Source organism: Propithecus coquereli, unplaced genomic scaffold, assembly GCF_000956105.1.
Source record: "Propithecus coquereli isolate 6110/MARCELLA unplaced genomic scaffold, Pcoq_1.0 Scaffold491, whole genome shotgun sequence".
NCBI classification, from domain to species: domain Eukaryota; kingdom Metazoa; phylum Chordata; class Mammalia; order Primates; family Indriidae; genus Propithecus; species Propithecus coquereli.
In genome coordinates, this window is record NW_012150741.1 from 392,377 (window position 1) to 420,030 (window position 27,654).

At 57.9% G+C, this 27,654-nt stretch overlaps 2 protein-coding genes across 3 annotated transcripts; one reads left to right on the top strand and one right to left on the bottom strand.

Moving 5' to 3' along the window:
* Positions 1-8,997: 8,997 nt before the first annotated feature.
* Positions 8,998-13,696, top strand: GPR37L1 (G protein-coupled receptor 37 like 1). Its single transcript, XM_012655911.1, has 2 exons — positions 8,998-9,711; positions 12,756-13,696. Exons 1-2 carry the CDS (start codon positions 9,082-9,084, stop codon positions 13,569-13,571), a joined length of 1,446 nt encoding a protein of 481 aa, XP_012511365.1. The 5' UTR covers positions 8,998-9,081; the 3' UTR covers positions 13,572-13,696.
* A 3,943-nt stretch (positions 13,697-17,639) lies between these two features.
* On the bottom strand, positions 17,640-26,296 carry ARL8A (ADP-ribosylation factor-like 8A). 2 transcript variants are annotated; one of them, XM_012655957.1, is made up of 8 exons: positions 26,012-26,273; positions 24,277-24,384; positions 21,417-21,497; positions 20,964-21,037; positions 19,743-19,836; positions 19,498-19,565; positions 19,176-19,246; positions 18,554-18,723 (listed from the first exon to the last, which is right to left on the bottom strand). In XM_012655957.1, exons 1-8 carry the CDS (start codon positions 26,132-26,134, stop codon positions 18,674-18,676), a joined length of 669 nt encoding a protein of 222 aa, XP_012511411.1. In that variant the 5' UTR covers positions 26,135-26,273; the 3' UTR covers positions 18,554-18,673. The 2 variants fall into 2 exon arrangements, with proteins under 2 accessions (XP_012511412.1, XP_012511411.1); XM_012655958.1 differs by lacking the exon at positions 24,277-24,384 and having other exon boundaries at positions 17,640-18,723; positions 26,012-26,296.
* Positions 26,297-27,654: the final 1,358 nt, after the last annotated feature.

Genomic DNA, 27,654 nt, shown 5'->3' on the forward strand with positions numbered 1-27,654 from the left:
CCCACCAACACGGTGCTTTGCCCGTCTCTGATACCGGGACAGCCGTGTGGGCCCCGCCCTCCTGGCAGGGCACGGAGCCGGGCCGCGCAAGACCCGGGAAGAGTGAACAGCTCTGTGCGAGCACGTGACTCGAGGCCGGGAGGCAGAGCACTTCCCATGGCCCATGAGTCCAGGGACTCCTTGTGTCTAAAAGCCAGGGCAGGCACCCCTCCACCTGCTTCTCTCCTGCGCTCTGCCCAGACCCTCAGAAGATGGCTGAGTTACCATGGCAACATCTCCTTGTCCGACTCCCCAGAGGCCTTTTCCAGAATCTGGAGTTGGTTTCTAGAATGTTTACCTAACAACACTTTCATGCTGCCAGTCAGTTCAGATGGATCTTCTGGAACTGAGGAAGCCCCTTTGTGACTTTGCTGGGTCACAGCCACCTGGACCCTGGAGTCGCCCCGGCAGGGCCCCATCCACTGGGCACTGGAGGGCTGAGGTGTCAGGGCATGGTGAGGTCAAGGCGAACCACACACTGCTGGGAAAGCTACCCAAAGGCCATGTCCCACTGACCCGCAGTCAGCAGGCTGCGAGCGTCACTGCGGGTACAGGGAACACTGTCTGTCTAGGCTGGCAGGAGAAGGCCCTGAAGATAAGACAGGGCATGAACCCAACTCCATGACAGCCAATTAGCTCCGCTTCGAGAACCCAACCGCTGTGACTCACCCACAGCCAATCAGGAGGCCCTGGGCCAGATACCTTTTTCAGCCAGACACACCTGTAACCTGCTAGCCATCTGTTGGACCACACCCTTGCCCCAACCATTCTAGAAAGAAATATAAATCTCTTTATACAGCTGCATATGGAGAGCTCTGCAACTCTAATATGGAGGGAGACGCACACGGGTCTGTAGGAGGCGCAGAGACAGACAGGTGCGTAAACGTGCACCTGCACAGGTGAAAACCTACCTGGCCTTAGCCCTGCTCCTTCCTGCCTCTGCCGAGGTCGCCACCATCTCTTCTCCTCCACCTCCTGGGTCCAAAATTGGCAACAGAGAAAAGTTCAGGATTTTGCACTGGACCTGCACAGACCTCTCCAGCGCGCAGGGGCAGCTTTCTATGAATCGTTAGGCCAACAGTGGTCCAGAAATTCTCCCTGTAATTTTCCCTCATCCCGTGCAAAGAACAAACAAAACAAAAACCGCACCGAAACCAAACTAACAGAAACATTGTCAGTTGGGCATCACCCCTCGAGGCTCCTCTGGGAACGCGAGTGCTTGCGGGGGACTGAGAGCTCCCCACAAAGCCCCATTTTCTGTGGACGAGAGCTGGGGCCAAGAGGGAGGGTTTCTCATCCAGAGGAAGGTTCAGTGCCTGTTATTGTTGGCAAAGGCATCTTGCCAAAGTTCCAGGAGCCAGGTCAGGCATTGGCCAGATGGTCCCACCTGGAGGATTTCCTGGGTGCGTGCCCCCAGCCGGCAGCGGTGGGTCAGGCATGCCCAGAGGAAGGCCTGGGAAAGCGGCGATGAGCTATGTCGCCCACCTCCCTACCCTAGGACCTGCCCGGGGGCTGCAGAACTGGGATCTCACCAGATTCTGAGGGGGAAGGGTCAGTGCCAGGTACTGGCACGCAGTGCTGCGTGCAGGGGGACCTCCGTGGAGGGAGCTGGGGGCAATCCAAACCTGATCGGTGTAACCCCGGAGGCGGCGGGCTCAATCCACACTCGCGTTTTCAAGCCCTCCAGATGCAGGGCACTCGTGCTACGCGGTCCGTAGGCACGGTCTTGACCAAAGCCCGCCACACCCCTGAGCAGAGCCCTGCTAAGAACAAAAACAACTCGCATGTATGCAGTGCGGCCTTTGAGTCAGGGACTGTGCCAGGCACTGGGCAAGCAGGGGTGCGTGGGTGCCTCCGCCCCTGCAGTCAGTTAGCTCCCGTGTGGGCTATGGAGGGAGCGTCAGCAAAGGACCCCTCTCAGCCCCCAAGGTCATCGGCCCCAAACCAGGCGAGACCAAGAGCCAGTCTACAGGTGACCCCGGCAGACCCACAGGGCTTCTGTGCTGGTTTCCCCAGGAGAGAAGAAAGATCGGATCCCCGGAAGACTCAGAAGGGGGCAAGATTTAACCCCTACAGCCAAGGACAAGCAGAAGTAGGAAGAGTTTTGCCCGTGGCTGGAAATTATTTTATTCATCCTAGGCCAAGTCTCCCCAAGGTCTTGGGCGGCCAGCTTGGCCTTGCTGTTCCAGGGAGCAGAGGCTCAGCTCTGCCTGGGGCTGCGACGGGGTGGGGTCTCTGTGTCACCTGTGCTTCCTTCGAGCACGCAGGGAATTTCCTCCATCTTTCCCACGGGGAGGTGTGGCTAGGGACCTTTGTCCCCCCTCCCTTTGAAGCGCTCTGTGCGGCTTCTCCACTTCCGGTCTGCCAAGGTGGCTAAGGTGGGCATAGAATAAACCCAGCACTCTAGGAGGGGGAGAGGAAACCCTCCGACCCATTCCAGGGTCCCTGGGATGCCTGGGATCTTGGTGGCATGGCCCGGGGGCCCTCAGCTATCTGAGTCAGAGTCAAATGGCCAGGCTGGCGGGACAGCAGGACGGATCTCCCGGCGCAGGGATCTGCCCCTGTGAGCACCAGTGTTCGGAGCGCTCAAGAGGAGCTCGTAGTGGGACCAGGAGAGGGAGGCAGGTGCCTGGAGGAGGGAGAAGAGGGAAGGAGGAAAGGAACTGACATTTAGGAACCCACTTTGTGTCACGGATGTGCCACTTACGTAATTCAATGTTCAGGGAAACCTTGGAGACACATGTCATTGTCCTCGTCTGCTGAAAACGGAGGTAGTGACAGGTTAAGTGACTTACCCACGGCTACCAGGAAGGGAGGACACGTGGATTTGTGTGAATCGGATTTCGCGTGTCCAGGACGACCCCCTACTCCAGAGAAGGGGAGGAGGAAGGTGCCTCTCTTCGGCGCAGCGCAGACGGACTCGGAAATAGACGTTCAGCCACCTTTCCCCTCGACGCCCGCCCAGCCGGCCCTGGAAGCTGCCCCGGCAGATGCTGCCCAGGGAAGGGTTAACCCTCCTCTCTGGCTCCACACCGCATTCTTTCGTGCTGAGCTCTCTGGGGTTGGCAGCTTGTGTCAGGACATCAGGGCAAGAAAGCAGAAAGGACATGGCCAGGGCACCTGGCAATGAATAATCTGCTTGTCTTGGCCCTGCCGCCCTGTGGCTGTGTGGCTGGGACCTGAGGGCGAGGGTCGGGTGAGGGCCCGGCCAGCTCCGAGGGGGACCCTGAGACCCCTCTGCGTCCGGTGCTTGCTCCGCCCCCCACGCAGTCACGGTCACACAGAAGCTGCGCAGCTTTCCCCGCTGCCCCTGGCTGCGGCCCAACCCAGCGCAGCCACCGCCTGGGGCTTGGCTCTCCCCTCAGATTTGACCTCAGCCCTCCCCACCCACCCCCAGCACTCAGGGCCAGGCCCCAGGCTGCGCAGGGCCCTCCAGGGAGAGCCTGCAGGACGGGTGGGGGAGGGAGGTAGGACAGGATGCAGGGCTGCCCTGCGGGGCTTCCCAGCTCTTCCAGCCTCCCCCACCCGGCCCGGCTCAACTGCCTGGTCTTGTGATTGCAGGGGCCGGGCTCTCCTCCAGCTGGGTGCTGCTGGGCTCCGGCCGCTGGCTCTTCCTGGAGTCAGTCTTTCCTCCCTCAAGACCCCTTCCTGTCGGGACTTCTGCCGCACCTCCCCTGTGCCAAACTGGATCCCCCACTTCCACCCAAACTCGGCTCCAGAAGAAATCCCTTCTAAGGCTTCTCTCCAGGAAGCCTTCTCGGACTCACCCAAGCCCATCTGGTCCCCTCGAACACTCCCGTCCGCTGGCTGCCCTCCCGTGCCTCCGCCTGTTGGCTGTGGCCACTGCCTGCCCCTGTGTCTGATGTTCTGCCCGCTGACTGCCTCACACCTGGGTCCTGTGTGTGTGTGTGTGTGTGTGTGTGTGTGTGTGTGAGAGAGAGAGAGAGAGACAGAGACAGAGACAGAGACAGAGAGACTCTGTCTCTTCCAGGGAGTAAGGGAGTAACTTCCAGATTATATCCATTTAAATTGGAACGGGCTGTCTCGAAAGGCAGTAACCTCTGTCCATGCAGGGGTTAACAACAAATGGTTTTGGGTGTCAATGATGTGTCTTCCACGTGAAACCATTCAGTAAACATTTGTCAAGCAAACAGCAGCAGGAATTTCTCTCCTCCTACCGTATGTATGCATCTCACAAGAATTGGGGATTTTGTTCTCCTGGGGCCAGCCGGTTGGATCCTGAAAGTCCAGTCCCCATTGTTGTTCTGACGTTGAAGGGGTCCTCACTGAGAAACCCTAGCGAGCAGTCCTGAGTAAGCGGGAGAGGACCGGCCTGCACATCCTCGCTTGGAAGAGCGTGGATGCTTGCAGAGAAGCTCCTGGCGCCGGTGCCAGCTGGGAGCTTCCATGGAGGGGCTCTGCGTCCACAAGGTGAGATGACGCCGTGTTGGCCAGATGGTTGGGCTCCTTGCAGCGGGCTCTGCTTTCATCTCTCTGGCATCCTTGAGCATCTCCTTGCGTTTGGACGCTCCAGCCTTGCCTCGGCTGCTCTGTAGGACAGCGAGGAACGGTGACAAGATGTGTCTGGAACCTGGCATTCTGGGGGAGCCAGCGCCGAGAGTCACAGCGAGAGATCCCGCGACGAAAGGGACATCCTGGGGCAGGAGTGGAAGACAGCTGGAAGTTGTTTTACTTTTATTGAGGAAGCAGAAGTTCCTTTGTCTCCCACCCCCAGTGAAGAGATTTTGGCATCGTATGACAGGACGGATTCAGTGAGCAATTTTTGCCTCCACTCACCAACCATTCATTCATTCATTCATTCACTCATTTATTTATTTTCCCTTAAGCACACGTATCCACGGAGTGCCAGGCACCAAGGATGCAGAGAGGGACACGTGGGCCTTGTTCGCCAGAGGTTCAGTGAGGCCGTGGTCTGGCAGCCCCCCAGGTCCAGTGTTCCTCCCTCCGTAAACTCCTGTAAGCACCTCCCCAAGGCTCTGCAGAGGAAGCACTCGCCTGAATGCCATGAATGAGCTACCTTGCACGGTGGTCCTCCCGTCTGGCCCCCATCGGAATCCCGGGAGGACTCGCTCAGCCCAGAGGGCTGGGCCCAGCCTCAGAGCTTCTGATCTAGCAGGTCCAGGGCGGGGCCTGACAGCGTGCATTTCAAATGCGTTTCCAGGTGTTGCGACCCTGCGGATCCAACGGAACACCGCTGCCTTACGTTTTTGTAGAAGCTGATACTGTCTCTTAAAAACGCTTTCACAATGACCACATTTTATTTTGGTAGCATCCTTGTGAGCCTCAGGCCCAGCATGACGCTCCTTACCTCTTACCCAGGAGAAAACGGGAGGACAGAGAGGTCCACGACTCATGGCAACCTGTTCATTTCCTCCGTGTCCTTCGTCGCAATTTGTAGTTATGTTATTCCGAGTTCAGCTTTTTCAGCGACTGCCTCCTTCGCTGGATGCGAACTTCATGAGGACAGAGATCATGCCATGTTGTTCATTCTGTTTCCTGAGTGTCTAGGATGATGCCTGGCACATAGTAGGTGCTCAACAAATATTTGGGAAAGGAGTGACTGAGTGGTGACTGCCATCACGGGGCTGGTTAGTGGCAGAGTTGGATCCCTCGACTTTCAGAAGCACATTTTCCCTCTAGCAGCCCTCTGTCCTCCAGGGCAGGACCCAAGTGCTCCTGGGCCCAGGAGCCCAGAGCACGGAGGGGAATGGACACAGTGAGAGTCAGTGGGGTCAGACAGCGCCAGTCTGTGCCCACTGCAGGCCAGGTCAATGTCACTGTTCAGGCCTGGACCCCTGGCAGGGGGAAGAACTTACCTCAGATGTGCCCTCCCCACCTTCTGCCTCTCTGCACTTCAATTTCCAAATGTGTGAAATGAAGACAATAAAAGTACCTTCGCTCATAAGGTTGCTGTGAGAATTAGACGAGTTAACTCTAGCCAATAGCTAACATTTATATAGTGCTCCCTGTGTGCCAGATACTGTTCTGGTGATTTACATGATGAACTCATTTAATGTTTTTTTTAAGAGATGAGGTTGGCCAGGTACGTGGCTCATACCTGTAGTTCCAGCAGCATTTTGCGAGGTGGAGGTGGGAGGATAGCTTGAGGCCAGGAGTTCAAGGTTGCAGTGAGCTATGATGGCACCACTGCACTCCACCTGGGCGACAGAGTGAGACCCTGTCTCAAAAAAAAAAAGAGAGAGAGAGAGAGAGAGACGAGGTATTGCTACGCTCCCAGGGTTCTGTGCAATGTCTACCCACAGGCCTGAACTCCTGGCCCCAAGGGGTCCTTCTGCCACAGTCTCTCTGGTAGCTAGGACTCTCGTCACGAGCCACTGCACGTGGCATCATTTAATCTTAATCTTCACAGCAAGCCTGTTCCTGTCCCCACGTTACAGATGAGGAAGCGGAGGCACCAAGGTTAGTACTTGACCGGGGTCACATACACAGCTAGTAAGGGGCAGAGCCAGGAATGAAATCCGGGCAGTCTGGTTCCGGAGCGTGTTCCTGGCTGGAGAATGCATGGCACGAGGAATCTGTCTGCCCAAGATAATGTTGGCTCTTATCATTTTCACGGATGGCACTTCCACGTCAGCCCGGACACCCCCCTCAGTCCCTCTCACGGCCGGGCGCAGTGGCTCACATCCGTAATCCTAGCACTCTGGGAGGCCGAGGCGGGAAGATCACTTGAGGTCAGGAGTTCGAGACCAGCCTGAGCAAGAGTGAGACCCCGTCTCTACTAAAAACAGAAAAAATTAGCGGGGCGTGGGGGTGCACGCCTATAGTCCCAGCTACTCGGGAGGCTGAGGCAGGAGGATCGCTTGAGCCCAGGAGTTTGAGGTTGCTGTGAGCTAGGCTGATGCCACGGCACTCTAGCCCGGGCAACACAGTGAGACTTTGTCTCAAAAAAAAAAAAAAAAAGATGACTTTTCCGCTATCTAAGATTTCAGTCCACATAAATATAACAACTATGGGGTCATTTAACAAGTGCTCATAGTTTGAGTCTGAGGTTGCTGTGAGCTAGGCTGGTGCCACGGCACTCTAGCCCAGGCAACAGAGCGGGACCCTGTCTCAAAAAAAAAAAAGCCTCCCTCCCACTGCGTCCCCGCTAAGTACGGATCCTGCAGCCAGCACCGGGGAAATTCCCAGGGAGAAGAGTGGGGAATTCCTGGGATCATAGATCACTCCCGATGGCTGGAAAAGGCTTTCGCCTTCTGCCTGGCATGCTTCTGAATAGGGGCGATGCCCCGGGCTTGGTCCAGACAGAGGAATCTTCCTGAAGTAGAGCCAGGGCTAGGAGAAGAGCACTGGGGGGCTCCATGCCAGGCACTCTCTGGAGGGGAGGAAATAGTGGGCACATCCCATCATCCTGCTGGTCTCGCCCCCAGAACCCACCCTGGCCTCTCTTTTCCGCTGGTCTCAGACAGCCACAGAAAGGCAGGGCTTGGGCAGAGTGGGACAGGTTAGGGGCGAAGGTCTGAGGCCGTGCACTTAACTTCCATCACTGAACATTTGGTTCCACCTAGTGGCCTCTGACTTTCCAACCGTCCCAGCAGAGACCAGCAGCGTGGATGCCCTTTCAGGCACCAGTGTTTATTGATCACGTACTCTGGGCAAGGCACAGTATGAGGTGCCATGGAGCATCTTTGTGGGTGTAAAGAAAGAGCAGAGAACTCGGCTCACCAGGTGCAGCCCTGTGCGAAGGTCTATGCTGCGTGGGCACGTGCCTGGGAGCATGAGGACCCCATAGCAGAGATGGCACTGCTGAGCGCCTGGCCTTGGCACTTGAATTCTTCTCGGAGACTTCTGTTTCCGCTTCTGAAAAATTAGAAAGTTGGTGTCTCTAGGATCTCTTCCTGTGTTAGAATTCTGTCAGGCTACACAAAGGAGTGGTTAGCGGCTGTCATTCAGTAGCTGTGTGTCCTTGGGCAAATTACCTTACCTCTCTGTGTCTGGGGTAATAACGTAAAGTAAGTGATAGGCTGGGTGCGGTGGCTCACGCCTGTAGTCATAGCATTCTGGGAGGCTGAGGCGGGAGGATCCCCCGAGGTCAGGAGTTTGAGACCAGCCTGAGCAAGAGCAAGACCCTGTCTCTACTAAAAATAGAAAAAATTAGCTGGGCAACTAAAAATAGAAACAAAGATTTGGCTGGGCATTGTGGAAACCGCTTGTAATCTCACCTACTGTTCAGGAGGCTGAGGCAGGAGGATCGCTTGAGCCCAGGAGGTTGAGGTTGCTGTGAGCTAGGCTGATGCCATGGCACGCTAGCCAGGGCAACAGAGTGAGACTCTGTCTCAAAAAAAATAAATAAATAAAATAAAATAAATAAAATAAAATTCGGGACGTTGCTGTTTTCCTTGGGGAGCGGCGCGGTTAGGAAGGAGGTGGACGGGCTCCTACTTGTTGAGAACGGCGTCCAGTTAAAAGGCTGTCAAGTCACACCCAGCTCTGGGCTCGGCTCTGCCTCAATTGTGTGGCAAGTGACTGACCCCAGAACATTCAGAGCTCAGATCTGAAAAGTGGGTGATTATAGCACTTAGCCCCTAGAGCTGTTGTAAGGGAAACTGAAAAACCCGTTGCGTGCTGGGACCTAGTAAGTGTTCAGTCAATGACAGTGACGGTTACTGCTCAGTTTCGAACGTAGGAGCTGCCTTAGAATCAGGTGTGACCAGGAGACCTGTGCCCCAGACACCTCGCCGCCGTGTCACCCCAGGCCAGCCACACGTCCTCCCTAGTCTCCGTGGCCTGCAGCAGGTGCCTCTGAGGGCCCCGCAGTCGGACACACTGTGGGGCCCAAGAGGGAGAGTCGTGCAGCACGACACGCGCGAGGGCAGCAAAGAGCGCTGTGCGTCCAGCAGAGGGCCCTGGCCGGCCCGGCCGGGGGCTGGGCAGGAGGGCGGTGATGCCAGCCGCCTGACGGGAGGCGGACCCAGCCGGCCCGCTGCCTCTCTGGAGCCCTGCACTTGGGCGCCCTGCCCTCACCTGCTCTCCGTGGGGCAGCTGCCTCCTGCTCGTGCGGCCATGCGGCGGCTGTGGCCCCTGGCCATCTGTCTTGCTGCCGTGTGGGCTGCGGGACTCAGCAGGGTCTCCGGGGGTGCCCCTCTGCACTCGGACAGGCGCAGAGCTGAGGCCCAGGAGCAGCAGAGCCGACCCAAGAGAGGCACCGAGGATGAGGAGGCCAAAGGGGTACAGCAGTATGTGCCTGAGGAGTGGGCCGAGTACCCCCGGCCCATCCACCCTGCTGGCCTGCAGCCCACCAAGCCCTTGGTGGCCACCAGCCCCAGTCCAGACAAGGACAGGGGCACCCCAGGCAGCGGGCAGCAGCTGAGAGGCAATCTGACGGGGGCACCGGGGCAGAGGCTGCAGATCCAGAACCCCCTGTACCCGGTGACAGAGAGCTCCTACAGCGCCTACGCCATCATGCTCCTGGCCCTGGTGGTGTTCGCCGTGGGCATCGTGGGCAACCTGTCGGTCATGTGCATCGTGTGGCACAGCTACTACCTGAAGAGCGCCTGGAACTCCATCCTCGCCAGCCTGGCCCTCTGGGATTTTCTGGTCCTCTTTTTCTGCCTCCCTGTTGTCATCTTCAATGAGATCACCAAGCAGAGGCTGCTGGGTGACATTTCTTGTCGGGCCGTGCCCTTCATGGAGGTGAGTGTACGTCCTGCCAGAGCTCAGCCATGGGGCTACAATCCAGGGAAGGGGGCCACGTCTCCGTCAGGCCCTTGGAAGTGGCATTTGTGGGTGTGCAGAGCCGTGGAGCTCTGACTTGCTCCTCCTGCACCTGGGGAAGGGTGCAGACACGGTACTGGTTTCTGGTCACTCGCGGGAGAACCAGGCAGGTGTTCAGGACCCCTGGGTTCCAGCCCCAGCCTGGTCTCCCGCTTTGGGAGCAACCTCAAGGCAGTGCTCTTGCCCCTTCCCTAGACCCTAAGCCGCCCCACCCTGCCTCAGCCCCTCCGTCATTACACCCGAGAAATCACGCTGCCCTTTGTCGTGCCTCCTCTTCCTCCCTTTGTGCCTGTTGCCGCTGCCCCGCACCCACAGCTTCCCTACTCTACCCTCAGTATCCTGCCTCCCTACGCAGAGCCCGGTTTCCTACAGACCCCGTGCTAAAGTCGCCATCCACTCCCTGGGAGCACAGACGCCAGAAGGAAAGACCCTTCCTTCCCTTTCTCACTGTGATTCTCATCATCGCTGTTGTCTCCATCAGCAACCTCCTAAATCCTCTCTGAAAGGGAAGATCTGGTTCTGGCGCTGGAGCTAGCTGGGGGCTCTAGTCTCAGCTCTGCCGCTGACATGCTGGCTGTCACTGGGCGGGTCGCACCGCCTGCCCAGTTTCCTTAGCCCCCAACCTGGGGGTAGACCAGATGGCCCTTCCAGCCAGTGCTCTAAGGTGTATCACTGCACCTTACTTCTGGGAACTTCCACCCCAGGGTAAGTCCATCGGTGTTGAAGGATGTGCAGATCAAATAGAGACAACTTAAAACACTGCAAAAATATACCAGTACAGGTACATTTATGAAAGAGACACAGCAAGACCACCGTCTCTGTATCAGAAGATAAATAAGCAAGCAGCCTTCTAAATTTTGGCTGCATGGGGGGTAACATTGAGGACTTAGTGACTGTGGCTGTTCCCCTGTGGGTGACCCTGCATGACACGAGTGACCTGCCTGGCTGGAGAAGGAATCGGGATCAGGCATTTGGACACAGGTCCTAGTCCCAGGTCTGTCCCTAAGTCACTATGTGTGAATGACGATTTCACACCTGGACAGACTCTCTGAGGCTCGGCAGCTGGTACAGTCCTTTCCTGTCCTTTCCCAGCAAGGGAGGCTGCCTGACGGTGGCCCAAAGGCACCTTGACCTGAAAGGAGACCTGCAATGGGGACAGCCTGTGCCTCTTAGTCATCCCAGCCAGGTGAGCTGAGAGCAGTCAGACACGCGACTTCGGAATGGGGCAGGCTTGATTAGAAAATGGGCTTTGCCTGTCACTAGCTGAGTGATCTTGGTAAGTTACTTAACCTGCTTAAACCTCAGTTTCCTCATCTTTAAATTGGGGATAACGGCAACAACAGCGACAGCTACCTGCATGAATTCTTGAAGGACTAAACGGTGATGTTTATAAAGTGCTTAGAATTAAAATAATCCAATAGTTGGTGGTTTTTACTGGGGAATGGTGTAAGAGGAGAATGGGGAAGCACAGACGCATGTGAACTCTTGCTTGCAAGTGGCCAGTGGGGCTGTGAACGCCTGGCCCTGCCTGGCTGTGGGTCTCAGCGTACCCGACATGCAGGCTCTGGCCTCGGTCCGGCTAGGCCACCCGCCGTCCCTCCTGGGGCATAGAGATGACCCATGGGCTGATAGAGTGTCCTCCCTCCAGGCTGGGCAATGGGGTGGGAGTCGGGGGGCAAAACAGCTGCCCCGAACCCTTTCATAGGGAGGATCTCAGGATGGCCCCCAGCAGGGAGCAAAGAAGACAGCTTGGAATAAATACGAGATTTTTTTTTTTTTGAGACAGAGTCTCACTCTGTTGCCCCGGCTAGAGTGAGTGCCTTGGCGTCAGCCTAGCTCACAGCAACCTCAAACTCCTGGGCTCAAGCGATCCTTCTGTCTCAGCCTCCGAGTAGCTGGGACTATAGGCATGCGCCACAATGCCCGGCTAATTTTTTTCTATGTATTTTTAGTTGTCCAGCTAATTTTCTTTCTATTTTTAGTAGAGACAGGGTCTCGCTCTTGCCCAGGCTGGTCTTGAACTCCTGAGCTCAAACAATCCGCCCGTCTTGGCCTCCTGGAGTGCCAGGATTATCGGCAGGAGCTACCGCGCCCGGCCTCGCCTTGAGATGTTTTTTGAGATGCAGGGACAGAGGGAGAGAGTGGTGTTTTGCTCAAGCCCGAGGGCCGCTCCTCCGCAGGCCTGGGCTCCCCTGCCAAGGGAGGGGGCTGGGGTTCTCACAAAGGACACTTGGTGGCAGTGCTAATAAGCCGGGGATTGTGTCCGCCAGCCAGAAGAGGGAGGAATTTGGACAGGAGGGGGGATCTCAGCACAATCCCCGAGTGTGGCTGGACATCATTTGGTGGCGCGGGAGGGTTCTCCTCTCCCTTTGTGTTCTCTGGCGCTCTCCCCCCCACTGCTCTGGCTTCTTCCTCTTGGCTCGCAGGGTCATTTTCCTGTGTGCTCAGTGACTTCTGTGTGGGAATGGGGGGTATGGCTGGCTCGGAGGGGGCTGCTTCCCCATGCAGCCGGCCCCGGGCTCCTCAGGACGGGGCCAGGAGAGTGAGCATGTGTGAGCGCCACGCTCCCCAACACCACCCACCCGATCGGTGCAAAACATGGGTGGGTGCAGGAAGTGGAAGGACCAGCAAAGACCCAGAACTTCTGTGTCTTTGTCTTGGTTCTTCCTTAGAGATGAATTTCCAAAGTTTCTCAGAGAGCACGGGGTCTGCGGGAGCCAGGCCATTTGTCCCCTAGCCTGAGAGGCAAAGACAAGGTGGGAAGAGGCAGGTGTGTGTGCTTGAGCCTCACCCCTGCCATCCATCAGCGGTGTGGGAAGTGCCTGGCCAGTAGAAAATGCTCGTTAAATAGTCGTTGTTGCTATTACTGTTACTTCTATGCTTCTCACTCAGTCTGTCCTCCTCCCTTGTCCCCAGAGGTTTTGACCAAGTGCTTCTGTCTTCCTCCACTTCCTTGCCCACAGGTCTCCTCTCTGGGAGTCACGACCTTCAGCCTCTGTGCCCTGGGCATCGACCGCTTCCACGTGGCTACCAGCACCCTGCCCAAGGTGAGGCCCGTCGAGCGGTGCCAGTCCATCCTGGCCAAGCTGGCTGTCATCTGGGTGGGCTCCATGACGCTGGCCGTGCCTGAGCTCCTGCTGTGGCAGCTGGCGCAGGAGCCCGCCCCCACCACGGGCACCGTGGACTCGTGCGTCATGAAGCCCTCGGCCAGCCTGCCCGAGTCCCTCTACTCGCTGGTGATGACGTACCAGAACGCCCGCATGTGGTGGTACTTCGGCTGCTACTTCTGCCTGCCCCTCCTCTTCACCGTCACCTGCCAGCTGGTGACGTGGCGCGTGCGGGGCCCCCCGGGCAGGAAGCCGGAGTGCCGGGCGGGCAAGCACGAGCAGTGTGAGAGCCAGCTCAACAGCACCGTGGTGGGCCTGACCGTGGTCTACGCCTGCTGCACCCTCCCCGAGAACGTGTGCAACATCGTGGTGGCCTACCTCTCCACCGAGCTCACCCGCCAGACCCTGGACCTCCTGGGCCTCATCAACCAGTTCTCCACCTTCTTCAAGGGCGCCATCACCCCCGTGCTCCTGCTGTGCGTCTGCAAGCCGCTGGGCCAGGCCTTCCTGGACTGCTGCTGCTGCTGCTGCTGCGAGGAGTGCGGCGGGGCCGCGGAGGCCGCGGCCACCGACGGCTCGGACAACAAGCTCAAGACCGAGGTGTCCTCCTCCATCTACTTCCACAAGCCCAGGGAGTCGCCTCCGCTCCTGCCCCTGGGCACGCCTTGCTGAGGCCCGAGCAGGGGCGGGCGGAGCTGCCACCCAGCTGGTGTCTGCCGTTTTTTCCCCATAGGTCTTGCTTTGCTGCCCGTCTTGCTGTCTAGAGATGGATTTGGTTCCTCTCGTCGAGGTTTGGGGACGTCAAGCCCCCTCTCCAGGCAGGGCCCTTCCTGTCACTTCTGGGGCCTTCTAGCCCTGTCCTTTCCACCAGTGGGCAGTGATGCTTCTAGGTCCTTAGAGCGGCCTGGAAACTCAGTGCCACCAGTTGGGAGCCGGAACTTTACCTGCCATCTCCTGGTTCCAGCCCTCCTTCCCTCTCTCACCTAGGGACCTGACTCTACTTCAGGTGCCCCCTCTGAGCATCGTCCCCGACCCTTCGCCCTGGAGCCCCATCCCGGGTCGGGGCTCCCTGGGGTTGCCCAACTTGGCTCAGTTCCCTCTTTTCCGGACTGGCTCTGTCCCAGCCCTGGACGCGCCCTGTTACCGGAGACTTCTCTTCTTCTGGAGGACGTCTCCCTCCTTCCTCCTCGTTTCTTTGAGATGCCCCGGGTTGCCCTGTCCCGGCCCCCCTTGTTAGGTGCTTCCCTATAGAAGGCCCGTCTTGAAAAACAATAAACTAGGTAGAAATACCCCTATGCCCACTGCACTTTCTTGTGCCGGATCTTGGCAGAGCCCAGATGCACCTGGGCCTTCCCTGGGCCAGGCGGGGCCCTGGGGGAGTTCCTGCTGACCGCCTTTGGTCTTGGCCTTGGCCTTGGCCTGCGGCTGCTGTACTGCACAGCCCTGCCCCTTTAAGGGTGTTATGGCTTTTGAGGGACAGAGAGGACGGAGGGCTTGGGAAGCCGGGGGTGAGGGAGCGGGCTGAGGTTGTGGGGGAGACTTAAATCCTCATCCTGCCCTACACTCAGCGGTCCCTGGGAAGTCAAAAGGCTGTGAACTCATGTCCTCCGGAGCCCCCTTGTCTGTTTGGCCCTCTCTCCACAAAGCCCCCATTCGAGCGAATCCAGCGGCCTTCCCTCCATGAGCCTCAGGGCTGCCCAGCCTCTCGCTCTGAGAGCTGGCGTTGTTCGCTTTCTTGGAATGGAGTGTTCGCTGCTGACGGCGCAGCTGCTGCCCCGGGCCTGCCCCCACCCCCCAGCAGCCCCCGCTTCCCGCCAGAGCTCCATCACCGTCCCCAGCAGACCCTGCAGCTCCTCCTGCCACCCGTGCCCTTGAAGTCCCCCTTCCCACAGCTCCACCCCTGGGGCCTTCCAGAGGGCACCCTGAGCCCTGTCGGTCCCTGAGAAGCTGACACGTGAGCCGGAAGTGAGGCCTCAGCCTGGGCCACCAACCGCTCCCTGCCCCAGAAGCCCAGCTTTCCTCAGAGCCACCCTCCCCTGTCCGAAGCTCAGCTCCAGGTCCTCCGAGAGACTTCCGCCCCCTGGGCCACCTAGAACCTCCACACCAGCCTCAGGAAGGGCCCCCGGGGCCCAGGGGTGCTGAGGGGCAGGGGGTTCCAGTGCCCTGGGCTCCATTCTCCTCTGTCCACCCACCCACGCCCCTTGGCCTCAGCCTGCCCTGTGCCCAAGCTGTCCTCCCCCTCTCCCAGGGATCTTAACGGCCTTGTTCTCGCTCCCTGGCACCCACCCCCAGGGCTGGGTGTCGCCAAGAGAGCAGGAGGCCGTTGCTAGGTGATGTTGCTGCCATGCGCACACCCTTTGTGCTGGGGAATGACACCCACCCATCTCTCAGCAGACCTGTTGCCACGGTGACTGAAGCCCCCAGCTTTGTCTGCAGAAACTTAACATGGAGGGGGGGCGTGGAGGAGAGGGGGCCGAAGGCGGGCTTGCTGCGCGGCGGCTACTGGGGCCGCTTCCTCCATGTTTCCCCCACCTCCTTCTCTGCCCCCCCTCCAAGTCCCAGGCCACCAAGTTTCCTAAGGGACACAGGCAGGGGGCCGGGTGAACCAAGGTGAAGTCCGGTGGGGAGGGAGAGGGCTGAGGATGGAAGGCTGTGGGCAGGGGAGGGGGCACCTCAGCATCCTGTTTGGGGGGCACCCTCTGCCTTTCCCTCCCGCTGGTTGGCCAGAGGCGAGCGGGGGTTGGCAGTGAATCCAAGGCCCTGCCACCGCCGCCTCCAGGCCTGCCAACGTGAGTGGCTTGCAGAATCGGCCAGCAGGCCAGCGGCCTTGGGAAAGAGCCTCTGTCCCTCCAGCCTGGGCCAGCTGGGGAAACAATGTGGGGTTTGTTGCTCAGGGGTCCCAGGCCTGGGGTAGGGGGAGGGTGGCACATGGCGGCGGTGAACTCGAGCTGGGATGCTGAGGGGACACGGACACGCCCAGAGCAGACTTGGGGGGACCAGCCTACAGATCCAAATGCCAGGTTGGCGGGGGTGAGGGGCCTGCCATCCACTGCATCTCCCACCCGCTTAGGAAATCACCCTTCCATCGTTTATCCGAATACATCACTTAGCCTCGCTCGCAGTCTCAGCTTCCTCATCTGCAAAATGGGAACAGTCCCTCCCTCACAGAGGACTGTGGTCATTTAGTGAGACGAGATACATAAAGTGTCTGGCATGGTGCTTGGCACTTTTTCTTCCTTCCTTCCTCTCCTCTGGGAATTCAATTCTCCAGTGCTGTGGGGCAGGCTTGGCCAGGGTATCCTTAAACTCTTCCAGGTCTTGGCATGAAAGGGCCCCAAACGTGATGATTTACATATATTCACTGTTCCCCGGTCAACTTTTAAAAGTTTTTTTTTTGAGTTGGGGTCTTGCTATGTTGCCCAGGCTGAACTCCTGGGCTCAAGCAATCCAACTGTCTCAGCCTCCTGAAATAGCTTAACAAGTTCTTTCAGTCATATCCGGCCCCTGCTGTGTGCGGGCACGATGGTGGGATGCTGGTGCTTACTGGTCGCCCGCTAACTCCCACTCACCTCAAACCTCAGCCCTCACTGGAGGATGACAGAGCTTGAGAAAAACAGCCCCAGATGAATGACTGTCCTCTCCCCTCTGGCTCCCAGGCCAGGGGCAGACCCAGCCACCTTTGCAGCCAGGAGAAGGCAGGGGACAGAGCCTGGGCCACCTTCAACCTTAACCAGCGGAGCACGTCTCCTGATCCTTAGGAGCTGGAAGGCGCCCTAGCATCATTTAGCTCTGGTTGCGGAATTCCATCCCCAATCTTTCCTCAAACTCTGGCTACGGGGAGCTGCCTCTCCAGGTAGGGTGTTCCTCTCCACCCACCGCTCCAAAGACTAGAAAGTGCCTCCAGGAGGAAGCCCTGGGCACCCACAAAGGGCAGGGGCTGGGGGGCCCAGGACAGGGAGGTCAAGGGCTCTTCCCAGAACTGAGGGGAAAAGCTCCTTTGCCCCGCGGTGGGAGGCCTGGGAAGGGACGATGTTCCGCAGGGGCCTGCTCCACTTTGCAGGGTGAAGGGGCGGCGGCGCAGCAAAGGCGGGGCTTATAGCAAAACTGGGTCAAGATGCCTCCATGCGAGCAGCAGGCCCAGGAGGCTCCCCGGCAGCAGCTGTGGGCAGTGCAGAGGGAGGCCTGGCTCCAATGGAGGGCAGGGCTCCTCCCGGGAAGCCAGTGGCACTGCCACCAACAGAGAGGCAGCAGGAGAGGACGCCACTAGGACAATTAACAGGCCCCAGGGTAGGGACTAGGGTGGGGGCCCAGTGCTGGTTCTGGCCCACCCTGGCTGCAGGGAGGTCCTGGGCCTGGGAGAGGGAGCGGCTGGGGACTGAACTGGTTACGAGGGACACCCAGTCGCAGCACAAACCAGCACCCAGCCCCCGCCCTTCTGCCACTACCACCCAAGCCCCTCATAGCTCCCCCTGGCAGCTGCCCGCTCAAAGCTGGACCATGTGAGAGTCCGAACAGAGCAGGAGGAGGAGGCAGCGCGAGCCCAGACGCACACACGTGTGGGAGACTGTTCTGTGCAGCGCCATTGTGTCCCCGAGTGAGCACGTGCCCCACTCTCTGTGGGCGTGGCTCTCTGTGGCTCGTTTGTGCCCCGTGTGCGGGGGTGTGCTGGTGCCTGTGGGCCTGCCCCTCACCCGCTCACTCCATGCCACCTGCGGGAAAAGAACCGGTGCCATACACCCCCCCAACACAAAATTGGTCATTTATTTTTGTTGTTGTTATTAGGAGGCAAAAAAATGTACAGTTACAAGAATCATTTTCCAAACAGAGGTTAAATATGAGCTGAAAAGTGTAAAAAAGGAAGAGGAACATCACTTTACAAATCATTAAATTAAACAAATAAACAAACAAAACCCAAAGAACCAACCCCCCAAGCTGAGTTCTCTCCTTGTGCAACTCTGTAAAATGAGAACAGAAAATGAGGTGGGCCATGGAGGTGGGGGCCCCGGGGAGGGGCCGGAGCCAGGAGCCGGGAACAGGCAGGAGGGGGTGCTGGGGCGGCGTGGACGCTGCTGCCTGCCCCACGGCCTGGTGGTCTCTGGCACCTGGTGATGCCCGGCGGCCCTACCACGGCTGGGAGCAGAGAAGAGGCACCTCCAGAGGCTGCTTCCAGCCTGTGGCATTCGAGCACAGCAGGGACACGCCAGACTGGGAGGTGGAGACACACGCAGGACAGGGGTGGCCACCAGTGCCCAGGCTGGTACCTGCCCCAGGTGCCAGCCTCCACCCTTCCTGATCTGAACTCGCCCTACACCAGCCGGCGCCTCTTCCCTTCTCTCCAGGCTGCCCCCTCCCAGATCCTGAATGGCCCCTGCAGCATCAAATGGTTGATTTTAGTCTTTGCTTAAATTAAAAAATTAAAATATATATACATATATATACTGTACACACAGGACAATAACAGAGTGTTGGAAGTACAGGAGCGGAGGGCAGGGGCTGCGGGCCGGGGTGTTGGGAGGGGAGGAGGGGGGCAGGGCTGGGTGAAGGGACCATGGCAGGGGGACAGTGAGAAGTTAGGGGACCAGAATGAGGGGCAGTTTATTTTACAATAAAAACAGGAGTTCAAACCTCAGCAGAATGGGACTCTGGGATCCCAGAGGGGCCCCCAACACTAAGTGAGGGGGGTGGGCCTAGGGGGGACGACGGGGGTGGGCGGGGAGCTTGGCTTCGGGCTTCGATGATGACGGTCCCTGGTCCGAGGGAGAAGGGCCGTAGTCTCAGCTTCTCCGTGACTTTGAGTGTTGAATAAGCCACTGTAGGGTGATGTCTGAGGGGGACAAGTGAGAAGGTTACAAGGCCCTCATGGGCGGGGCGCGGGGGCAGCAGAGGAGCCGCCGGGCAGTGAGCCAGGGCCTCCCACGGGGCAGCCGGGCACCTAGCCCCAGGGCGTCGCAAGTCCGGGCTGTCAAGCTCCACACAGCCTGAACGGGTGGTCGGGGAGAGACAGCCACGGCGTGCCCAAGCCAGAGGGGCCTGAGGATGGCCTGGTCCAGCCCTGTGACTTCGGAGGCGAGAAGTGAGGCCCAGAGATTTGCCCAAGATCACGCAGCCGTCTGAGGCAGAGCTGGGAGAGTGCTCCGAGTCTGGGCCTCCTGCTGCCTGTTCTCCGCAAGGACCACGGAGCTTTGGGCTTAAAGGGCAGGGTGGAATGAGAACCCTTGAGAGCCACCAGAACACCCAGAAATGTCTCCCTCCCCGCCCTTCCCCAAACCCACGCACCAATGTTGTCTTTTTCTTTGCAGGAGATGGAGTAGCAGCAGATCTCTCGGTCCTGGATGGCAGACAGATTCCTGGGGGGAACCAGAGTAGACTCTGCTGAGGCTAGGACTGCCGGGGGGCCTGGGGCCAGGGGAGGTCAGGGGTGCTAGGGGAGGCCAGAGTCTTTCCCACTCAAGGGCTACAGTGGCGAGGGTGAGGCTCCGGGAAAGGTGGGTTCTGCTGCCACCGTGTGGCAAATGCTCAGAACAGCAACGGGCCCCGCCTGCAGGTCTGGCGGCTGGGGAATTGGGGGAGCAGGAACTATCAGAGCCACCCAACTCACATTTTCTCAATCAGCTCCTTCTCATCCAGTGCTCCCGGGAGGTCTCGCTTGTTGCCCAGGACTAAGACCTACGGAGAAGGCAGGGCGAGGATGAGGTCTCAGGCAGCTGTGTCCAGGTGGTCTGGGGAGTGAGCTGGCCTCCTGGGTCCCCCATTTCCTCTCCCCTCCTCCACAATGTCTCGCTGTCACCAGCCCCCAGTGACTCCGAGGTGAGCCCCCTGCCCCGCCCCATTAGGTCTGCTGACCGGGATGCCCTGCAGCTGAGGTTTGTCCAGGAGATTGTGGAGCTCATTCTTGGAGGCCTCAATCTTCTCCTGGTCGGCAGCATCCACCATGTACCTGGGGAAAAAGGCAGGGTGGGGACAAGCACGTTGACCCCACAGACTGAGAGGCAGGAAGGAAGAGAAGGAGAAAACAGCACGCTGGTCACCTGGAACTCAGGGGCTGCCCAGCCTGGCTCTAAGCAGATGCTCAGTGGATGTTTTCTGAATCCACGGGAGTAAAAAGCTACAGGGACTCTTGGGGCCTGCCGTTCTCCTGTCCTCCAAAGTCCTACTCTGGGGAAGCCAGGATTCCCGTGGCAAAGTTTGGGCCTTATGGGATTAGCTATAAATCCCTCCCAAAGTGACCCACTTATGTTTTCATGGAAAGACTAGATAAGGTTAGAGTGAAAAAAGCAAAGGAAACCCCAGAAAATTTTCTTTTTAATCAGGTACCATAGTCTATTGTTTCTTCTTTTGGGAAAATGAAACAATCTACTGTTTGGGCATATACATATATGTAGGGAATAAAATTTTTTAATTTTTAAAAATTATTTTATTTAATTTAAAACATGGTCTATGTTGCCCAGGCTGGCCTCAAATTCCTGTAATCCTAGCACTTTGGGAGGCCCAGGTGGGAGGATCACTTGAGGTCAGGAGTTCCAGACCAGCCTGAGCAACATAGTGAGATCCCATCTCTACAAACATTAACCGGGCATGGTGGTGTGAGCCTGTAGTCCCAGCTACTCGGGAGGCTGAGGCAGGAGGATCGCTTGAGCCCAGGAGTTTGAGGTTGCAGTGAGCTATGGTGATGCCACTGCACTCTTGCTGGGCAATAGAGCAAGACCCTGTCTCAAACAAACAAACAAACAAATACCCCACAAGGGAAATAAATCATATAAATCATACAAAATTCAAGACAGTGGTAAGTATGGGTGGGGGGAGGCAGGGAGACAATGAGGAGGAACGCACAGGTACATCTGGTTGGCCAATGCTCTGGTCCTTAAAGTGGGCAGTGGGTGTCTGGAGCATCTATCCAATAAGAAACAAGCAACATGCGAAATGAAGGCAGGCCATGCATGTACACTGTGCCGTGCATGGAGGATTATGTCTAATCCAAGCCTGTGCCTCGGCAGTCCTTGCAGGCAGCGGGGCTGGGGGAAGCCAGGTAAGGCTGAAGGGCCTTGGCTGTGCCCCTGTACTTACACGATGGCGCTCACCCCTCGGCAGTAGCGCTCCCACATGCTGCGGAAACGCGGCTGTCCCCCAATGTCCCAGAGCTGAGAAGGAAGAGTGTGAGATGGCCTCAGTAGCAGGCAGGCAACCAAAACCCATCTTGGCTCCCCAGTGCCCCTCCTACCCCGCCCTACCCCCCTGGCCTCCCCGCTGGTCTCTCCAGTTCTCCCCTCTCTCCCCAGACCCCTCCGACTCCCTCAGGAGTCTTCTTGCTCTCTTTTCCCAGCTCCCCAGCAAGGGGACCCAAGCCCCCGCTCTCCTTTAGCTCATAGGGGCTTCAGCGGCTGCCCTCCCCAACACACACACACACACACACACACACACACGCGCACACAAACACGCATGCACACACACGCATGCACGCACACGCACTCCCCTGCATGCCCTCGCCTGGGCCTTGAGTTTCAGCCTCCTGCCCCTCACCTTGATGGTCACATTCCCTTTGGTGATTTTGCGCATGTTGAAACCCACGGTGGGGATCATGTCCTCGTTGAACTGTCCTGACTGGAGAGAAGACTCGGGATGGGAAAAGCTGCAAAAATCGACAGGACCCAAATCCGCGCCCCCTCCCCAGCCACGGGCCACGCGGCTGCGAGAACGACACAGAGGTCGGGCCAGAGCACCTCGGACTTCCATGTGGGCATCGCAGGGGCGTCTCGTGAATGCCCCTTGCTTTCAGGCAAGGACAGGCCATAACCGGCCTCGGTGTCCCCTCCTATCTGGATCTGCCCATCTTCACCAGGCAATCTCAGTCTCTCAACCTAGGCTGGGAGGTCTAAGCTACATCTCTCTGTTGTAACTGACGCCCTTTCCTGGATTTAGTCTCCAGGGGAGAGGAAGAAGAAATTACCTCCCAGGAAAAGACCCCTGACAGGTCATGGTCTAATTAACAGGCAAGGAGATCTCAAGGAAAGCAGACATATTTTCAAACTAGTAGTAAATATTCAAGTCAAACTTTTCGGGGCAAAGTAAATAGGCCACTGCCCAAAATGCAATGGATGCCAGGCAATTTCTGGCCTATCCACAGTTTCTGGTTTATTTGTACTCTACTCCATTTGTTAAGAAGGATAATCCACACTCTGTGTTATCTGTTTACTCACGTGTCTCTGCCCTAGACCAAAAGCTTCCCGGAGGGAGGAACCAGGTTTATAGTAACAGCATTAGTAAATGTTTGCTGAATACTGGAGAGTCTACTGGAATTCCATTTCCCAAAACCCATTTTCAAAATCTAATAATTCTCGCTTCTCCCCTCTAAATTTTCTGTAAGATCTCTGGATTGTTCTGAACTAGTCACAGGCTTCAAATAAGGCCGGTCCCAACTCTCTCCCAGGTTACCTCCATATTCACACACAGGACACCTGTGCTCACCCCAGAAGCAGGCTAAAGGAGAAGCGGCTCACTTAACCTTGAATCTGAGTGTGACAGCCCTCGCTCATTTCCCACACCCTTTTCTCCTGCCAGGTGGCAGGAATAATTTGCTTTGGGCCACACAGAGAGGTCATGGGCTCTGACCATTAGCCAAGGTGTAGGAGATGACTGGCTTTTATTCAGCACCTGCAAGTCCAAATGAAGACCCCCAGGTCCCACCTGAGGGCAGTGCATGGATTCCCTTTCATCTGCAGGCATCGCCCACTCAGCGGGGCCCTAGGATGATGTGAGAACTGAGTACCCACGACTGATGCCAAGGAGCAGGTAGAGTAGAGTTCCTAACCTGGGCTCCACAGCTAGGCTTCAGAGCTCTCCTGAGTCCCCTGGAATAGCACACAATCTGTGTGTGCAAAGTTTTGTCTGTATGTGCACTTTTCTGGGGAGAGGGTCTATAACTTTTCTCAGAGATCACCAAGGTCCAAGAGCCCCCCAAAGTTAGGAATGACTGAGGAAGAGGCAGCGACCTCAAGGCGGACTGCTTCTCCCTAGCTAAGTGGGGAGGGCCAAGTGCAGTACAATTGCCCAAACCCCCGCAGTGTGCTGGGGTGCTGGGGGGCTGCCACCCACTGGACTCGAGTCCACTTTGCCCCTATACGTGCAGATTAAGAACACTGAGTCTGAGGAAGGGAGCTCGGTTCTTGTTTATCGCTCATTGTGGGGCTGGGGGAGCTTGGACAAGACACTTTAACCTCTCTGGGCTTCAGGTTTCTTACTGGAAAATGGGGGAGAAGGGAGAATAGTGCTAGGAACCGGTTTTGATGCAGCGTGGGAACCACCATGGCTCTTTGGCAACGAGAAGATCCACAGGCTCCCAAATAAAAGAGAAGCCTAACCTGGCAGAACGTGACCGCGGCAAAGGGGGATGCTAGGAGAAGCTTCCCGGAGCCAGGCTCCCCAGCACCCACAGCTCCCGTTCAGCTGTGCATGGGACTGACACGGAATCAGGCTATGACTTAATTTCCCTGCTAGTGCCTCCCTGACCCACAGACTCCTCACTTACGGTTGGAAGTAACCTTAAGTCCTCACGTCGGACCCTCTCATCTCAGACTTGAATGCCCCCTGCCCCATTCCCTCTTGGGGCTGCTCCAACTACCAGAAAGTTCTTTATAATGAGTCAAAATCCATCTTCCTGTAACTTCCACCTCTTGTTCCTAAGTCCCGTTGGGTACCCTGACCCTAGTTCTTCCATAGGGCAGTCTTTTAAACTTTTAAATATTTGAAAACGACCCTCTTCTTCCCCCTAGGGCTGAACATCTCCCACTTTTCTAGCATCGCGACTTTTTCAGAACTCAACAGGATCAGTTTTAGGTTCTTAAAAGCATTGTAAAGTCTCTATGTAATTTCTTTCTAGCTTGCATTACCCTGCTGAGCAGCTAGACACACTAAACTCAATTTCTATTTACAGCCAGACCTCATAGAGTGAGTAAAAAACCCAACGAGCAAAGATCTGAGACAAACGGAGACCAAATGCACAGGCAAAGGTAATTCAGAAATTCAGTGGTAGGCACGGGAACAGAGCCCGGGGTTCTGACTCTTCACTTCTTTCTGGAAGACGCTCAGCTGTGATTATACACGGGGTGGGCAGGAATGCCAGTGTGGCAGCCCTGGACGATCTGAAAACACTGGAGTTACCCGGACCCTGGAATTCCAAGGGCAGCTCACAAGGGGTGGTTTTCCTTGGGAAGCCTCTTTTAAATAGGAAACTTAGCCTGCTCTTTTAGGATGTACCAGCTGAAGTGGCAAATTTATTATCAAAAAGGGCAACACATGGGCCGGGGAGGGGGAAAGTTCCCTGTATACCACAGAAACTCTTGACCCTGGCAGTGGAATTGGGGGCTCTTGGGTTGTTTCTGACCTGCCACAGCCTCCAACTCTCTGGACACGACGCTGTCTGGAGGGGGCCCTCCTTCAAAGGTTGGCCTCTAGATCTGGAGACAGAATCCACCTGGGTACCTGTGGATCCCTGTGCAGGGGTATAGCTTTAGTAATATTCCATGAGGAGACCTTCCCTCGGGACAGGAAGTGACGCCTAGGCCAAACCCCAGCAACTTGTTTCTCCTTCTGGTCTTACCCCAGAGACAGTTCCCAGACCTACATGCCTGGAAGCCAAGCCCCCCGGCCTGCGGAGCCAGAGGAGTCCAGGTGTTGCTGCTGCTCTGGGAGCCCAAGAGCCCAAGTCAATGGCAAGTCTAATCAGTGGGTCTCTGGCCCTAGGGGCAGATAGGAGCCCAGGGGCGGATGTTAGCTGAGAAAAACATTGTGCCAAGAATCCCAGCATCAGCCCGAACATCCTTCCCTGTCAGACGAGGAGCCAGGAGACTTTGGGTCGAGGAAGGGGCAGAGGTCATTTGCAGAGCATGCTTCTGAAACGAAGCCAGTGCCCAATCATGTGACCACAGGCACCAACCCCTTCAGCCTTCCCTCTCCCCTTGTGCCTCAGGCCCGGTGTCAGTGACATTCCCTGCCTGGAACACTCCCTTCTGGGATGCTGAGACCCGTCCAGGAGGCCCGTCTTCTGCCAGGTTGGGCAACACAGGCAGGTGGAGGTATGAAGCTGGCTGGCCACATTCCTTTGCTGACCTACCTCAACAGCATTTTGGGTCAGTACCTGGTCAATTCACAGTTCTCAGGTCCCTGGACAACCCCAGCCCCTGTTCCAAGCTGCCTGGAACCACAAGCCTGGTCCCGCCCGGCCCTGAAAGGCAGGCCGCAGCCATTACTGCAGCCTCAGCTCACACCCAGGGAGCGCATCTTCCCTTTTTTTTTGCGAGAGAGAGATTTTAACTCCTTCCCCGCCACTCCCTGGCACTGAAAGACTCTTATAATCCCCCACCTCGGGCCGGACTGCCCGCAGACCTGAGAGCCACTCGCACCCGCGTCCCCGGCGGCGCTGCCCCTTACAACTCTCTGGTCGGAAGCGCCTCCTCCGGCAACTTCTGAGCCAGGCGGGGACTCCAGACTCCCTGCATGATGCCATCCTCCCCGACCCCCGGCTCGACACCGCAGGTCGCGGAGAGGCGCAGGGAGGAGGAGTCTGGGCTTCAGCCAAGGACCTCAGCGGACTCCTCCGCCCCCAGGGGATACCTCCCCTTCCTCAGCAGGGCCGGGGCTTCCTCTTCCGGCAAGAAGGGGTTAAGCCCTCAGGGTGGGGCTGGGTTAGCCCAGGCCCCCTCCCCACGCCGCTCAGCCACCCCGTCCCGTGACCCTCCACACGCGGGGCGGGAAGGCCCGGGCACTTTCGCCCCGTCATGCCCCTTGCGCGGGGCCCAGAGGGGGCCTGCAGAGGATCCCTCCCGCCTCAAGACCCCCTCCGGGCCGCCGGCCCCGGGGCACCAGCCCCGTCTCCTTGAACCCTTTCCCTCGCCCCCGGCCGTGCCACCCCGGCCCGGGCGGGAGAGCGGGTGGCGCGCCACCCGGGTCCCCCACGGGCCGCACTAGGCCCCAAGCGCCCAGGGCCGGCTCCTCCCCCGCCCGGCGCCCGGCCGTGCCCGGCCGTGCCCGGCCATGCCAGGCGGCGACCCCGGCTCACGAGGGCGCGGCGCGGGCGGAGACAGGCCGGCCCCGCGGCCCCGCTCCCGGCGCCCCCGTACCGCGATCACGTTGACGAAGGTGGTCTTGCCGGAGTACTGCAGCCCGACCAGCGTGAGCTCCATCTCCTCCTTCCAGAACAGGGCCTTGAACCAGTCCAGCAGCTTGTTGAACAAAGCGATCATGGTCGCTGCCGCCGGCCCCGCCCGGTGCCGGGTCCCCGCCGCCCCTCGCTGCCCTCGCGTTGCGGCCCGGAGCGGCCCCTCCCCGGTGCGGCCCGGGTCCCGCTGCTCGGTGCGGGCGGAGGCTGGAGAGCAGCGGCCGACGACTCTGCCCCCGATCCGCTCGCCGATGGGTGTGGCTTCAGCGCCCTCCTCCTCCTCCTCCTCCTCCTCCTCCGCCGGCGCCGCCGCCGCCGCCCTCCGGCGCGGCCGGGCCGTGTCCTGCTCGCACCCGCGCGCGCTCCTCCCCCGCGCGGGCCGGGGCCCGGGTCGGCGCCCGCGGGTGCGGTGGGCGGGGAACCCGCGGGCTCCAGGGCGAGGGGCTGACTGACAGCTGGCGTCGAGGGGCGCTAGGGGAATAGGGTCTAATTTATTTTTCCCCTCGTCCCCGGCTGCCTCGCCCTGACTGGCACCCCGTTTGTTAAAGGGTGGTGGGCTCGAGGTGGGTGCGGCCCCGGTTAAGCAGGAACATTTCCAGGTGAAGAAGGGTGGGTCACCCACTTTCCAGGACACGGAGATGAGAACTCTATGAAGGGAAGGCAAACGGAGGCCTTTTGTTCCCTGAACCCCCGCCTCTGAGCACCCTTGGGTACAGAGCCCCATCCCCTCAAAAGGTGCCCAGCAGAGAGTAACAACCGTATGGGGTCTTTTAATACTTCGTCTGGTTTAGTTAACCACAATTTACCTGGACCACCTGCTTAGGAAGCCCCGGCCCAAAGTGAGATGGATGCTTGAACTTGGTGCCGGTTCTCACCAGCCTCGCCATGGTACTGAAACACGTAAGACCCTGCTGGGGGATGTCTGGTGAAGAACGTTTCTGGCCCCGTTTGTGGTAAAAAGCAAAGTTTTCTTCAAGAGGAGAACCGATGGCGGGCGGCGTAGGGCCTGCGGGGATGCCCTGCACCCTGCTCTTTCCCCCATCCCTTGCAGGGGCTGGTCACCCCAGCTGGCTGTACCCCGCTGGTCCCAGGCTTCAGGGCAGTCCCCCGCCTGTGTCGGATGCTCCTTAGGATTGGTTTTCAAGTGTGCTCATACTTCGAGTCTAATGTTTTAGTCAAAGGTGAATAAACTATCAATATCAACCACTCCTGTCAAATCTATCCAAGACTTAAATAACCCCAAATAATCAAACAGTATCCAAAGTGGAGGAATCACAGGTCCTGGACTAGCAGAATATTCTGGTTTATTAAGCACCACCTTTCTAGTCTGTGTCCTTTATATAAGTCCCTCTTTAGTTTCTAAGGTACATGCTACGATCTGAATGTTTGTGTCCACCCCAAATTCATGTGCTGAAATCCTAATCTCCAAGGTGATGGTATTAGGAGGTGATTAGGTCATGAGGGCCAAGCCTTCATGAGTGGGATTAGTGGCCTTAGATATAGAGGGGAGGGGGAGAGAGAGAGAGAAAGAAAAACAAAACAAAACTCTAGCTTATACTCCTTCTACCATGTAAGGACAGAGACAAGACTCTCTGCGTCTGAGGC

What these genes read in the sequence shown, in the direction of transcription:
- GPR37L1 (XM_012655911.1), top strand. Translation starts at nt 9,082, where the DNA reads ATGCGGCGGCTGTGGCCCCTGGCCATCTGTCTTGCTGCCGTGTGGGCT. An exon ending in GGGCCGTGCCCTTCATGGAG is followed by an intron (nt 9,712 to 12,755) that starts GTGAGTGTACGT and finishes CCTTGCCCACAG; the next exon opens with GTCTCCTCTCTGGGAGTCAC.
- ARL8A (XM_012655957.1), bottom strand. Translation starts at nt 26,134, where the DNA reads ATGATCGCTTTGTTCAACAAGCTGCTGGACTGGTTCAAGGCCCTGTTC. An exon ending in AGAGTTGGAGGCTGTGGCAG is followed by an intron (nt 21,498 to 24,276) that starts GTCAGAAACAAC and finishes TCTTCTCTCCAG; the next exon opens with TCAGGACAGTTCAACGAGGA. An exon ending in CAAAGAAAAAGACAACATTG is followed by an intron (nt 18,724 to 19,175) that starts GTGCGTGGGTTT and finishes TGTCCCCCTCAG; the next exon opens with ACATCACCCTACAGTGGCTT.